The sequence below is a fragment of the Thunnus albacares genome, chromosome 10 (assembly GCF_914725855.1).
Source record: "Thunnus albacares chromosome 10, fThuAlb1.1, whole genome shotgun sequence".
Lineage (NCBI taxonomy): Eukaryota > Metazoa > Chordata > Actinopteri > Scombriformes > Scombridae > Thunnus > Thunnus albacares.
Window position 1 is genome coordinate 17,023,359 of NC_058115.1, and position 15,622 is coordinate 17,038,980.

The 15,622-nt window shown below is 41.7% G+C and overlaps 1 protein-coding gene across 3 annotated transcripts in view; it reads right to left on the reverse strand.

The window, feature by feature from the left end:
* Positions 1–15,622, reverse strand: part of LOC122989913 (protein diaphanous homolog 1-like) — a 105,664-nt gene that overhangs the window by 16,686 nt on the left and 73,356 nt on the right. For all 3 annotated transcript variants that reach the window (XM_044362956.1, XM_044362955.1, XM_044362957.1), the window contains 8 exons: positions 4,560–4,658; positions 4,297–4,391; positions 3,706–3,807; positions 3,077–3,316; positions 2,230–2,359; positions 1,855–1,979; positions 1,521–1,685; positions 887–1,019 (listed from right to left, as the gene is read on the reverse strand). In XM_044362956.1, coding sequence (XP_044218891.1) covers positions 887–1,019; positions 1,521–1,685; positions 1,855–1,979; positions 2,230–2,359; positions 3,077–3,316; positions 3,706–3,807; positions 4,297–4,391; positions 4,560–4,658 — 1,089 coding nt within the window. The remainder of the gene's footprint in view (positions 1–886; positions 1,020–1,520; positions 1,686–1,854; positions 1,980–2,229; positions 2,360–3,076; positions 3,317–3,705; positions 3,808–4,296; positions 4,392–4,559; positions 4,659–15,622) is intronic.

A 15,622-nucleotide genomic window follows, 5' to 3' on the forward strand; every position in this document is an offset into this window, starting at 1 on the left:
TGGAACATGGAGCACTTGGAGAAAAGGCCAGAGAGACTTTTTATAAAAGAGGTTCACAAAACAGACACACAGATACACATTCTTACACACACACACAGTACAGACACACTTTGGCCAGCACAACATTTCTCCGACACACAGGAAAAGCAAAACAGAAACGTTCACAAGTAGAAGACAGTAATGTTTTAACACACAAACATTCATACACACACAGAGTGTACTGACGCTGTAGCAAATTTCGACTGTGGAACTGTGGAGTCCCAGGAGAACCCGACTGGAGCCAGAGTGAAAAGGAATGTACTGAAACTAGGTCATAGTCTGAGGGAAGGGGGGAAAAGTGCCAGTGCATAAATGTGTCTGCAATGCAGAGTGTTAACTCTGTGTATACAGGGATGAGTGTCAGAATATGTGTGTGTGTGTGTGTGTAATACAGGACAATATGCTGCCAGCATCTTTATAAGTATAATAGCATTTCATAGGAAGCGTGTGATTTTTTTTTGGTGATAAAGAGATTTTGGCTTCTTATCAGTCCCTCTTATGGACGCAAATCCCTCATTCACCGGAGGAGAAGAACAGTCTCCTTGTCTTCACTTTCTGAGGAGCTTCATTGTTACTTGCTTGCTTCAAAACACAGGTCATCAACATTAGATTAAGTATGGTCTAGAAATGCTGATGGGGTTTTCTTTCTCACACAGACCCACACACACACACACACACACACCGACCCACAGACCCACACACACACACACACACACACACTCTACAGAAGTGTGGACTCTGACTGCCCCCAACTGGAATCTGAGGGAAATACAAACAGAGATGTGGAGTGTGTTTCTCTCTCTTTCAATCACATGCAGGTAAACAGTTATGATCCAGCAATTGTGACCTGCGTTGATGTCAAGGAGCTGGCTCCTCTTGAGTTTCTCCTCCTTCTCCTTCTCTGCCTTTTCCCTTGCCAGCTTGGCCCTCTTGATCTTCTCTTCTGCCTCCTTCCTCTTCTGATTTTCCTTCACTGCTTGCTGGTGGAGGGAGAGGGGAGGCGATAGAAAGAGAACATTTCAGACTGTGTGTAAGCAAATAAAGGTTAAATTTCAAAATTCAAGAAGACAGATGTATGATGAATCTGATGGGTATCTGTGTATGTAAACAAAACTTCAAAACCAGTGGATGGCGGTTATCTACAACAGCTGGTAAAACAAGTTACCTTCTGCGGGGCCCTCCCAAACAGCACATTCACAGTTGATGTATAAACTGACAATATATTTGAGTCACTCTCATTCAATATTATGTCAATATGAACAGGTGCACAGTGTCCTCTTTCTCCTCCTGGTTTGACATTTGTCTTTCATCTCCCCCTCTTTCATCTACTTTTTTCCTCTACTCCTGTGTGTATGTCTTTGTGCAGTATGTGTAAGAATTTAGTTTGAGGGTGGTCAGAAAAGACTGAAGACACCAGCCTACTTTTGAAATAAATCAGGTGTTGGATTTGTATGTTCACATGCTCAAACACACATACACACCTGGAACATGTTCTTAAATGTGTTGAGGTCCCCAAAGACCTCCTCTACAGAGAGTTTTTTCGGGTCAAAGACAAAGTACTCTCCCAGGTCAGTATATTGCTTCTCCATATTCTTATGCATCAAATCCAGCTTCTCATACTGCTCATGGGCGGTGCCCACAAAACTGTAAAGACATGGGGTTAAGGAACACAGAACCAATATTTCTATGCTTTTACAAGATAACAATTCTAATTTATCATGACAAAATCAATGGACTGAATTTTTATGTAAGCAAACTCTTTTAGGTAACTGCTGAAACAATTATATTAAATACATCATTGAATTAAGAGGATATGGACATCTTCTCCACAAACTGGTCCTTGTCACTTTGTGCAGGAGGAAAGGTTTCTAGATCTTTCTCCAGGCCCTTGATCTGACGACCCATCAGTTCTATGTTCTTCTGAAGTGTCTCTGCAGAAACTGCAGGAGACATAAGGGAAACATTAATGATGAAGAGCACCTACATACATGGCTTATGATTGATTGTTGCATTTTTTTCATATGACAAAAGTGGTGCTTTGAATGAAAAAGAAGCTGAGGAAAGGACACTAGAGGATGGGTATGCAGTGCCACCAGCTGAAACAGTAGGAACACACTGTATCAACAGGGATTGTAATGGATGATAAGTGGGAACAGGAATGTATAAAGGTCAGTTAGATGTCCCAAGTACCTCTGCTGGCCTTTTCCACGTGGATGAGCTCCTCTGGAAAGTTCATGACATCAGGATACTGCTCCTGGCACAAATCAGCAAGGAAGTGGAGCAGTGTCTGCTTCAGATCAGCTGATTTGGTGTCCCGCAGCTGATTGGAAGAAGGGTTAGTTTAAACAGGGTACACCGAAAAGGCAATCAATCAGATATATTACAGAATGTCTGTATGTGCTGCCAGTTTTTTGCACATTTCTGTTGGCAGATAGAATAAATACTACATAACAAAAAGGAAATGTATATTAAATCAGCTTGATTCCATCTTTGAGAACTTAGCTCATTACAACTCTTCTCAACTCCCATATCTTGGTGCCACAGTAACCTTGTGAGGATCCAGGGGAAATCCTAAAATAGTACCAGGATAAGCTATTTGGTGTGGCATAGCTGTGCTCATGAAGGAATTATGGGGCCATCTGTACATGTTGATATCTGTGTTATATATAATACAGCACTATGGGCAATTTTGAAAAGACATAAGGGGAAAACCTTTGCATATTGTCTATCTATATACAGTACATACATTTTTATGTAGACCACTCTCATCTCATCACTCAGATGTATAATAAGGGTATTATAGTGGCCAAAGGATCACAGTCTTTGTTTATATCAGCTGATTATGAGATCCAAATATAATTCAGAATATAAAATAAGTAAAGCCAAAGTGAAAGCTGTTATGAGAGTCAGTATTTGCATCTTTTACTCAACGTGTTAACCTTGTGGAAGAACAACGTATGTAAGGTCAAAGGCCTTTCAAATGCAAGTCATCCGGTTTTCATAGTGTGTGTTTAGCATCTCTACACTTTTATTTTACCTTGCACAGGTATGATATGGAGAAGCCGAATGCTTTGCCATTGCGGGAGCCAGAATTCATAAAGTTGCCGACAAGGAGGATGATCTCCAGCAGCTTGGAGAAGGTCTGGCTATTCCTGAGCTCCTCACAGGCTGCTGTCACAGACACCACATCTGGCTTGATGTTGTTCAGCTGTTCCTCAAACTGCAGCTTGAACAGTATTGCCTGAAGCCGTGGCATCAGTCTCTTCACACTGGACATCTGGAGAAAGAAAAGAGGGTGGGGGGTTTTGAGACCTATTCCTAGTATGTTCGTTGCCACATAGATTGTGTGCGTGTGTGTGCGTGATTATGTGTGTATGTGTGAGTGAGTGAAGGGGATTTCATCCATTACTCACATCTTCCACAGTTGAACAAAGCAGTCTGTGTTTAACAGTGTGAAGATTTCCTGTGTCTAATATACTGACGACGGTATGACTATCTCAGTATTTCAGCATTTTCTATGCCTTGTTTGCTATTAAACTGATTTCCCTGCTATGTTAGTGGCTTGTCATTTTCAAGTCAGCTGCAAATTCAAACTATATAATTTTTACAAAAAAGAAATTATTTTGTTTTCTGTGTGTTTTCATTTGTGTGTGTGTGTGTCCTCACCACTACTCCAAACTGCTCGGACTCAGCCAAGTCATCATATTCATCCTTCATCTCTCCCAGGACACTCAGCTGTTCTGGTGCTGGTAGTTGTTTGATCAGGTTCTACATGGCAATGAGAGCAACATATACATAACTAAAAAGGATGTGGTGACACTTGTTTGTGTGACTTACATGTGTCACAAACTTTCTTTTTCAGCGAGACATGGGTCTACACAAAATACAAATACAGAGATTCATTGACCCTTGAAAGAAAAATATTTTTTTAGTTTATCCCACTGTGAAGGACAATCAATGAGAAGGTTAAGCTAATGAGCAGCAACCTTGAAGCAGGTAGAGATTCAATGTCTTGCTGAAGGACATATCAATGAGGCCGATGCTTGCTGTCACAGGAGAATACTATAAGCTCACTAGTTACACTATTCATTATATTTCACTCTATGATTTGAACAGCTATATACAAACTAAACATATCTACTCTGAAAGGCACAACAAAGAAATATAAAAAGGAAACAAACTGTTCACATCATTGTCATTTAGTACACGAATAGATGCAAACACAGAACATTATACACCAATACTTGGGCTCTTTACCTGAACCATGGACTCTGTGAGGATCTTCTCATTAACCTCCAGGATGGCGTTCTTGATATCTTCATAAGGGATACGGAAAGATCCCAGGAAAATAGCTGTATAAGCAAAGACACAACTTTGGTCAAACATCAACTCCAATCAGGACTTGGCTGAATATGCATAATTGTTGGCATTTCAATGAGGGAGTTCACTAGAGGAAAAAGCAATGAGACTGGTTTGGGTTTGAGACTTTCAAACAAATGGTCATCTGCCAGCGGACTTACAAAGGTTCTGTGAACACTTGGCGTCAAGAATCTTCAGCTCCTTCACCTTCTTCTTCTGTGTCTGCTTCTTTTCGTCTCCACCCTCCTGCTCCTTTTTGGCTGATGAGGTGGATAGAGAAATGGAGAGGATGGTGGCGATATTTAGAGAAGGACAGAAAAAAAAGAGGACACTTTGTTAGAACTTTCATTTCCTGGTAACTTCTTTAATGTAATATGCCCACAGCAGGATATGGACAGAAATACTGCTGAATAAAAGGACAGCAGTGGGTTCATTAATAGAGAGAGAAGTAGATAAGAGGGATGGATAGAGGGCTTATGTGATGACTATAAAAACTGACAGACTTGGCACGGCCTTTCCTTTTTTCACTCTCTCCCAACTGTATGGTGTCAGGAAGGTGTTAGTATTATTGTATCCATGGCCTTGGGTGGGATGGAACTACCATGAAATGGCTGTAACACTGGGGAAAAGATGCCCCTCGAGTGTGTGAGCCTGGTAAATATGGTTGGACATTTGTTAGCTGTAAGGCATTTAAGTTTTGCAGTTAGCTTACACACATGTAGATACAATACATTCTATGACACACTCACACTTGACAGAAGCACTTCACATTAACGTGTCCTGACAAGGTCAGGATTGTGACTGTAAGGATGTGTCAGTATGTGGGGGGGGGAATGTGCCCTGGATGAGAATTAGGACTGAAAGATGAACAAGCACATGGGTTTGACCACATAACAGCCCACTGTACCAAAGCACATTAGATTTAAGGTCAGCACAGAACTGGATGTCACAGTTGTTCACATGTTTCACTCAATATTATCTGACTGCTCATACTCAATTTCCTTTTCATCTGGAAATGCAGCACAAATAATGCATGTCTGTTAGTGCTGATATAAGTCGATCAACAGCTGATTTGTCAAAGGCAAAACTGATAATTGAATGTTTGGTCATATTTTGTAAACATTTGCTATTTACAGTTTCTCAAATGTGATCTGTGTCTTGCTCTTCTTCTCACATCATCATAAATTAAAGTAAATCAACTATAAGTCAGACAAAATAAGCAATTGTTTTGGGCTGAGGTCATTTGAGGTCATTTTCATGGACAAAATAGTTAATCATGAATATTAATTGATAATTAAAATTATTGTTAGTGGCAGCCTTAGTGGTAATATCAATAACAATGCAACAAGTATTAGAACAAATCTTGGATGTCTCAATTTCAAAACCACTATTACTGTCACCCAGTATGGGCATCAGCCACTTCTCATCCCTTAGTATTTTCTTCATAACTTAAAGTTTGATGAATTCTGGAGCGTGTCTACTACTTGCTATTTTTACAGTCTCCTTTTTTTCTTAGATTTTGCCTAACTCACTCTGTTAGACTGTTTTGTTTGTCCCTCTGTGGCCTTGTCCTTGTCTTATCTTTGTTAAGACCAGAGAGTTACAGGAAACAAGAATCACTGTCTGGATAACAGCCAGCAAGTGTCCTCGTACAGCATGTAAAGTATGAATGTCTGTGTGTCACACAGACAAACAATACAAATCGAAGTCAAACTCAGTGTGCTGAGCAGCCCACCTGTTTCCACTGCCTGGTGATGATCTCATATAATGACATCAGAGGCTAAAATTGAGTGTTTCACTACAACAGGCAGACTATGTGTGTATGTATATACACTGAAAAATAATCACTAGATATAGTTGGGACAGACATATTTACACTCTTAAACTTAACCTAATATCTGCTATCTATTTTAGATAAATAAAATATGAGGACAACTATATACTTAAATACCTATATACCTAAACCCAGCCCTCTATATCATATATGAGACCTTAGTTTTTCACTTCTTGGCAGTCATTATACTATCGTCCATCACAATTTGTCCACATCAAACTACAGTTTGTTGATCAGTGGCAAATCTCATTCTTATTCTGAAAAGTCTCATTCAAACAGCAACACTGTCAGTACTCTCCGCAGAGAACACACACACACACACACACACACACACACACACACACACACACACACACACACACACACACAGATAGCCACTACAGTGTTACAAATTATCCATCTGTCCATCCCTCCATATGTCCAGTCAAACAGTGCTTTGTCAGGATGAGAGAGGCCAATCATTCGTACAGTCTGTTAACTAGTCCAGGCCTCTTAATGAGCTCCTCATCTCTGCATTTAGCCATTCAGTTAGAACACACATACACACAAAACAGCCAGTCAGTCAGTGGACTGAGGCCTCAATAAGTCCCATTGTTTCACCCAATATCTGCCTCAGTTCCCCCCCTTATGAAAGTCCACTCATTGATTCAACTATCACTTATGTCAAGTTTGTCTCAAACTTTGTGGCCATATGATATGTTAGAGTGGTATAATTTTACAGTTTCCATATTATCTGTGTATTATCAGCTGTGTATCACTACCATGAATCAATAATACCATTGTGTGTCCAACACTGCAGCTAGTCCCTGCTGAGAGCAGGAAACCAAAGCAGGAAGTCAATCATTACACACACACAGCGGGGAAATCCATGAGGACAGCTAAGAGGAAAAAACATAAATATCCTCACACAAATACATAAACACAGCGAGTCACAGCTGAAAGGTTACAAAGAAACCCAGAGGAAATGACTAGCACCCACCAGTAAACATCTTATGACAAAGAAAAAAACAGGGAGACTGACGATGACCTAAAATAATGCACTTCCTCAAGACTAGAAAATGGGAGAAATAATACATCTAAAAATAACAGTGAGAGAAATTAAGGTCTTTATTAGGTCTAATAATAATTATAATAATGTCAGCAACCCTGTCCACACATACAAATACACACGTGCAGACTTGTTGCAGACTTGTACAAAGACTTAGGCTACAAATACACAGGCTTCAGCACAGATGAACGTCTAATCTGGATAGCAAATAATCTCAAGCAGTTACAATCCAGTTAGTCTGGGACAAGGCCTCAGCATCGTGTCAGTAGGTCAGTGTGTGTGTGTGTGTGTGTGTGTGTGTGAGAATCTCAGAGAGATGGAGAGCTGGTCGGGGAGCATGTGTGTTTGTGTGTGTGAGTACATCCGTGCTATAATGGCTATAGAGCCAGCTGCGCTCTAACCAATGAAATCAGGCTTAGCTGTGTTGTCATCATGGCTGATTCATAAAATGGGGTCTGGTTTGCAGATTGTAAAATGGCTGCTTTGTGGTTTTCAGCCATAAGCACATTTCATTTATGAGCCGATGGCACCTCTAGTGATGGCTATGGAGCACTGCACCATGTTGCACTTAGTCATTGTGGGGGAGGAGAGGAGATGACAGAGTCAGAACACACATGTGTGACCAGACACGCACACACAAACACACACACACAAGCACGTATGAACACACTTGTGGAGTGCTGACATCTTAAAATCCACATGTTTTATCGCCCCAGCTGCCTTTTTCTTATACCATCACACAAAGAGGGCCCCTTTTCTGAAAACAAATCACTACCACCCCTACTAACAAACACACACACACACACACACACACACACTCCTCTTTTCCTGAAACACCTCCCCCTCGTCTTTAGCCTCCCCAACAGCTGCTTGGCACTGAGAGATGATGAAAAAAAGGGGGGTATGTCTGTGTCTGTGTGTGTGTGTGCGTGCACAAACGCATGTGTGTGTGTCATGAAAGAAAAACTAAATTCTTCCATTTCTGACTCCTGTTTTTAATTAAGTGGAAAGGAAAAAGCACAGAGATAGAGGGGGGGAGAGGAGGCAAAGAAGGGGGTACACAGAGTCATGAGGAGCCAAGTCATGCAGAGGTCTCTGTCAATATGTAACTAAGTGTGTGTGTATGTGTGTGTGTGTCTATCTGCACAAAGAGGAGTCTGTTTATCAGTCAGCAGACCTGAGTGTGTCCTTCACCCCCCTCTTTTATTCCCTTCCTCTCTCATTCCCTCATTCCTTAAAAGGAGAAAATGTGTGGTGGAGAAGGTGATGGGTAGCCAGGCTTGGAGAGAAAAAAAAAGGAAAAAAGAGAAGTACACACATGGAAAGAAAGAAAAAGAACAAAATGGAAGAACAGAGAGAGAGAAAGAGAAACACAAACAAAGAAAAGAAAAAAAAGAAAAATGTACGGTACACTTTCATCCCTGATCACTCTGAACTATAGCCCAGACTCAAAGAAGAGTTTCAGCCCTCTCTCAGAAAACATAGCCTCTTCTCTTTTCTAGTCTTTTCATGCAGTCTATTCATCCCCTCATCACCACTCCCTGCTTGTGGAGTGCTGCAGTTTATTTTTAACCCACTAAAAGCTTTCAGATGATGTGCTCCATTGTATATCTGCGGCGCCACTATGTTTTTCACAGGCCCTCTGGTGGCAAGATAGGAGAAAAGAATAACATTAACTTTATATAACTTCAAACTAACTTTTTTTCCAGACAGCATTCCAGGGCTGGAGATTGTCTTAAGTGGAAAGGAGGAGAGGGTTTAAAGTTTCAACATCAATATCTGTGTGGTGAGCAGCTCCTTGGAAAAAAGTTGCTGAAGTTGCTCAAGAGAAAGAACCACACAGAGACACAAACAAATCTTTTGCCAACTTTTAACTTAACAGAGACTAAATATATTTCAGGGAAGTGGAACATCTCATGTTTTTGATTTTACTAAGTTTACTTTAGGAATTCTTATATATTAGTACCTAAAGGAAAATGAAACAAAGAAGTGAGGGAAAGGGAGGGGGGCATAAAGTTCTTTGTCTAAAGTTAACAGAAGGCCAAAACTATGGCAGACAGAGCAACAGCTGTAGCTTTCGTCCCTTTAAACTTTAAATGTCCAACATTCTGTCACTTTCAATATAAAAGAGTGTGTGTGTGTGTGTGTGTTAAGATGTAAGCGTGTTTGACAGAAGAATAATAAGGGAGTTTCCACGGTAACCTCGGATCTGAAAGAGCCCCTTCATCCTGTTTTTCACTGTGAAAGGAAACGAGGAGAAAAGATTCCTGACTGTGTGTATGTGTGTGTGTATGTGTGTGTATGTGTGATTGTGTGAAAAGGACCAGATGGCAGGGTGGGGCAGAGAGGAGGGGGGAAGGGGGCAGGATGTGGGAGGGCCAGGGTGCAGGGGGAGGGCTTGTGGGAGGGGCTAGGACCGAGCTCACTTGCGCTCCCCTGGTGCATTGACAGTGTAACTGCAGCTTTGATTTTCTCCACTGACCAAAGTTAGATATTATCACACTACAATTGCTTTAGAAATGTAAAAAACTATCCAATATGTATACCTATCACACCTAGAAAATCATATTTAAACTATTTAGTGTGGCTCTACCATCTGATCATCAGACTTGGTTCTCATTAACACTTAAGAGCACCAAACTTCTGAAATGTTGTTTTCCATGAGAAGTTTTTAATAATTTATTTTCATTCTTATGTCTGTTAGTAAGAACATGAAAAACATGATTTTCTAATTAAATGTTCTTACAAAATCTGAGTTTACATGTTTAATGTCTGGTATACATATTTTATCTATTCAATTAAAATGAACAACAAATAACTCTCTTTGTTTTTTACTTTAAACAAAATGGCATCTTCTGCCCCTTTTTAAAAGGTCCAATCAGTAATTTTTAACATATACATTACTGGTATATTTGATTTGTAAAGTTTTAGTCCATGTATTAAATGGTCTGACAATTTATTTCAAAAGGAAAGCAGGTTGTAAACTGGTATTTTGATTTTGGATTATCCTATCCTTCTGTTTACTTTTGGATGAGAGACCCACACAAATAAATCACAAAAATCACAAGTCATTGAGTTTGTTTTTACTCTTATTAAAGTACTAAATGTACATGGATTTCATCTAAATGTGGACTACAGGAGGCAGAAAGTGTGGCTCCTTAAGTGAGGTTACTGTTTATGTGTGGAGTCACAGTGCCCTCCATTGGTGAAACTAGTGTACTGCTACTAGATGTATGTATGACTGGCAAAACCCCTACACCTGGATACAGTTTATTACCTTCACACTCCGTCTCACTCACCACTGTGTGAGAGAGAGGGAGATAAAAAGTAGGAAAAAAAATTCAAAGAAAGTGCATACTGCTTGTGTATTTACATGTGACAGTGGGGGGAGAGTGTTTGGTGGTGGAGAAACAGGGGACACAGGTTTGGAAAGTGTGTGTGTGTGTGCAGTGTGTGTGTGTCAGTGTTGTTCTCTCAGGGCCACTCTGACCTCTCTCTCTGCTCTTCTGGCCATGAAGGTCTTCAGCGATGACGCACACACGGCACGTAACAGCATCACTGATGAGATACACATACACAAACACACACACACACACGCACACACACGGAGTATGCTGGCTGCATTGCTGATAAGGTGCATTACAGTCGACACACCGACACAGCACTACCTTGAACTCGGATTCGCACTTGCTGAAACCACACAAACAGCCCATAAATCCCCACAGCAAATAACAGAGGACACAGACAGACCCCCCCCCCCCCCCTCTCTCTCTCTCTCACACACACACACACACACACACACACACACACACACACACACACAGAGGTGAGCTGCTATGGTGTGCTTATTAAATCAGTCCTATATCAGCCAGTCTCCTTGGGACAGCAGAAAAGATTTACTACAGCAATTACACTAGCTAATTACAAGGAGGAGAGATAGAGGGAGTGAAGGAGAGCTAAAGAGTGTAAAGGAGAAAAGGAAATCAAATCAAAAGGAGCAAGAGCAAATAAAGGTGTGAAAACTGAGATGATGAGAGAGCATATAAAGAGGAGAGAGATAGAGAGAAGTTAGTTTAAAGGACAAAGACGATGAGCATGTGACCTTGAGCCATTCACAACACCTGAGCCCTGAATGGAGTACGTGGAGACAACACAAAACCTGAAAGATTCATTGTTCAACCTCACGGACATGCTGTATATGTGTATGTGTGCGTGTTTATGTGTATGTGTGTGTGTCTTTGCGTGTGTGTGTCTGACTGACTAACTGAGTGACTCATTGAGGGAGTGAGCATGTAAGTAGTTTTACTGTGGTACTCTGGTAGTAGTCTGTGTGGTGCTTTGGTGTTTGTTATTCACAGAGTGGATGTCCTTGACGCTGAGCTGGCCTTCACAGCACACAGTGCTCCCTCTACGGGGAGGAGAGTGAATTACAACATCTGGCCATGCTCACCGTAATGCTGGGTAACAATCAACCCTGATCCTTATTCCTAGTGCTGTGGAGGGCATGTGGTGACATCTGTAGACACTGTATATGTGTATGAGACTGACTGATGACATTAGTGTTCTTACAGACAGCTATCTGTGAAGGTCAGACAACCTCTCATATTTGAATATAGCCTATAAGAGTAGCCATTTAGAACAGCTAATAACTTGATACTTCATCATTCTCGTTGCACCCCCACCTCGCCTTCTTTCAACAGGTGGGATCACCAAGAAACAGATGTTCTGGAGTTAGTATGGATTCCAGGTGTTGCTCATGGACACTTCATCCTGTCAGGTGCTTCGTCTCATGCTTCGAATTAGTTTTCAGTCAAGTGAACTGTCCATCATGACCGATTCTATGACATATGCACAACCATGCAGAAAGTCTCATTTACATGAGCACAGAGGTAGAAATGAAAACTTATAAATTGGGTTTCTATCTCAATTAAAAAGTTAGATGAACTGTAACACACATGCACCCCATGAGGCATATTTTGCCCTGGGCGAAAAGGATTAGGTGCTGCGCTCCTGTCAGCCCTCAAATATTCATTATTACCTCATGGAAAGATAGCAGGCAGAGAGCGAGTGGGAGCAAGAAGGAGCAAGTAAAAGGGAGAGTGGAAAAAAAGAGCATGAGTAAGTGATGGAGAGGCACTTTATGAATACAAGCAGTTCTGACTTATGCAAAGCAAAATAGATGAAAGGAGGACAGAGAAAAATGGAGGTCTACACGGTGTCATGCCATGGAGGACAGTTAAAAGCTCATCGCAAGGCTGGAGCACACACTCATCCTCTGTTAATCCCTCAGTTTCTGTCCTCTCGTCTCCAACCATCCATCCCTTCACTCGTCTTTATCTCTGCTTCAGTGATGAGGACAAAGGAAAGCACTCACTCATTTGCTCCCTCCTTCCCCAGTTCTCTCCCCCCTCCTTTCTCCTTTTCTTGGTCTCTTCAGGCAAGGCTTGCAGGCCTGATTAGCAATTGTGACTTGACCGCATGGTGGAAAGATTGGCACACATGCACAAACACACACATGTATACACATACACGCATATGTGGCAAAGAGGAGGACAAGGGCCAGCTTTGCTAGGTCTAATTACCCCTTGAGCAAGGCCCTGAGATACCGAGGGGGCTTAGAGAGGAGGAGGGAATTTTGCCGTTTCTAATGTCAGCCATCGCTCGCAGGACACACACATACAGACTCTTGAGAAAGTGTATCTGTCTGGAGGCAAAAAGACTGGGCTGTTTTCTGTTGCTTGTCACTATGGGATTTTCTTTTCAGAAAACATGTTAACATGACCAAGTGAGGAGAGGAGAGGAGAGGAGAGAAGAGAAGAGGAGAGGAGAGGAGAGGAGGAAAAAAGGGGACATATATACATACATATCCCTTATATGTACAGAGCAATGCTCGAGGAGAGATAAAGGGGATGAGCAACTAGACAAGTAGAACATTTGTGACGGGAGGCAGTATTGTGGGAGAGAGACTGGAGCGAAAAGGATGAGAGGCGAGGATGCCCCCCCCCCTCCACATACAGAACTGGAGTTTAGTGTATTCTATTTAGTACTTTGAATCATAAAAGAACCACAAGTATTCAGATCCTGAAATCCATATTGCACCGTGAACACTTCTTTGCATTTGTGTATGCGAACCTTTCTCTTTGTTGCAAATGCTTTGGGAAAACTACTGCAGGTGTTTGAGCTACATCAATAACACTGGATCATAGTCAAACTAAGTAGCTGGAGGGGGATGACAACCATGATCTGGCAACCTCCACCTCTGCGTGGGAACCTGGTGGAAAAGTCTCTCTCATCAAAGATCCACTGGGGTGCTTCAGGGTTTCCAGTTTAGGAAATCAGGTTCACCCCATCCCCAAAAGAGGAAAAAAAGCCCCAAACCCCCAAATAAACTAAACAAGAGAAATAGATATTTAAACAGAGAGACAGACGTGCAAATCCTCTTCTAGAACATCTGTCTGCTGGCCTCTCTCAGGAATTGACTGTGGTTTAGGCTAGACAAAAAGACACAGATGCATGCACATGAAGGCACAAACAAAAACACACATTCACACAAGTACACACCTAATCCCACCATGTGCTTAGTGAGCCATCAGGGGATGTGTTGCCAATCAGACAGCTATGTGAGGCTAGGCGAATGAAAACAATCAAGGAACAACACAATATGGCTCAGAGACTGGCACGTGTTTGTGTGAGTGACTGTGCGTGCGTGTGTGTGTGTGTGTGTGCGTGACTGAGTTCACAGATTCATACACACATAATGCCAACTAGCGACCAGCCTCTGTCCTCACCCAACGCATTCCTAGAGGCACCACGTGGGTGGAGATTTTCTGGGTCTTCTGTAACTAAAAATGATTGATAGTGAGAGTGGCCCAGTCACGAAAATAATAAATGTTTTAGGATTCTTTGCTTATACCTTCATCTCTGCTCATATCTTTGGATGAAAGAGTCTGCAAAATGAATGTAATGTGCAGATTGTCCACGTTCAACCTGTAGGCAAACATGGAAGTGATCTTTCTTTTATTATTTAAACAAATGTCAAGAATCTCTAAAATAGCAGTAGTGAGTGCGATGTTGTGCTACAGATATAAACACAGGTTGTAATATAACAGAATTTGCCTTAAAGGTTTGACAGTAAGTCAATAGAGTTCTCCCCAAATATTGTAACACAAGACTGTGTTTTTTTCTTTATTCTACCTGTTGTTTGTGCTGTGGACTTGTGACCTAGCATGTGTGTGTATGTCTAGCGAGCTATCGCTCCTCTCTCTATCTTGTCTCTTCTCACGGCTCAGTGAGTGTGTCAGTCTGCATTGGCCCTCTTTCAGAAGCTACTGAGAGATGGCAGCACCATTAAAATTTAACCCACTATCTCACCACTCACCACACACTGACAAGAGAGGGAGAGAGAATGGCAGAGATAGCCGAGCAGGCATACAAGGATATACAGGCATGTATCTAACCACAGATATGCACACACAACCGCGCACACACACATGCTCATTCCAGAGCAGTCAGTCAGATGTGATAGCGAGAGATGGGGAGCGACGGAGCGAAAGATCCTATACAGATGGAAAGTAAAGAATAAGATGGAACAGATTACTGCTTGAAAACCACACACATGCACACGCATGCATGATGTATACACGACTACGGAAATGAGTGACATCGATTCAGCAGGGGAAATGAAGAATGTGTATGGGCCTCATGTCCTATCAGTCTACACTTTCTATTGCTTTCTCCCTCATCAGCTCTGGCTTCTCACTCCTTCATAAGCAATCCTTCTTTGCTTTTCCCTCCCGTTCCTTTTTAAATCTATCACTATTTCTGTTCGATACTTTTTGACACATAGCTTTTTCATTTTTTTGTCCATTCTTTCTTTCTCCTATCATTCGACCTCTCTCTCTCTCTCTTTCTGTTCCTGTCCTTTCTGCCCCGGTGGAGTGTGGGAAAGCAGGCAGTGCTAGGAGGCCTATGGTCTCTTAATTAAGAAGCAAGGCGGAACGAGGCCACAGTTAACAAGGACACACACACACGTTTGCATTGCTTCACTTGTAAGGACCTGCATTGTCTACAGGTCCCTGCGCTAAACTTGATCATCAGCACCACAGGACTGACCAGACTCCATACCCTCAAACAATAATCAAAACCCAATTCAAACATTAACTATAAAATCAAATTTTAAATTTGCCTCTTGAACAAACTAACAAAATGTCAAAATGTCCTCACTCTGCCTTCAATCTGAAGGTCTACAACTCAAATTCTATAGACACACACACAGACACACACACACACAGACACACTTTCTTCTTCTTACACACATCACAACACCTAATCAGAGGCTAAGG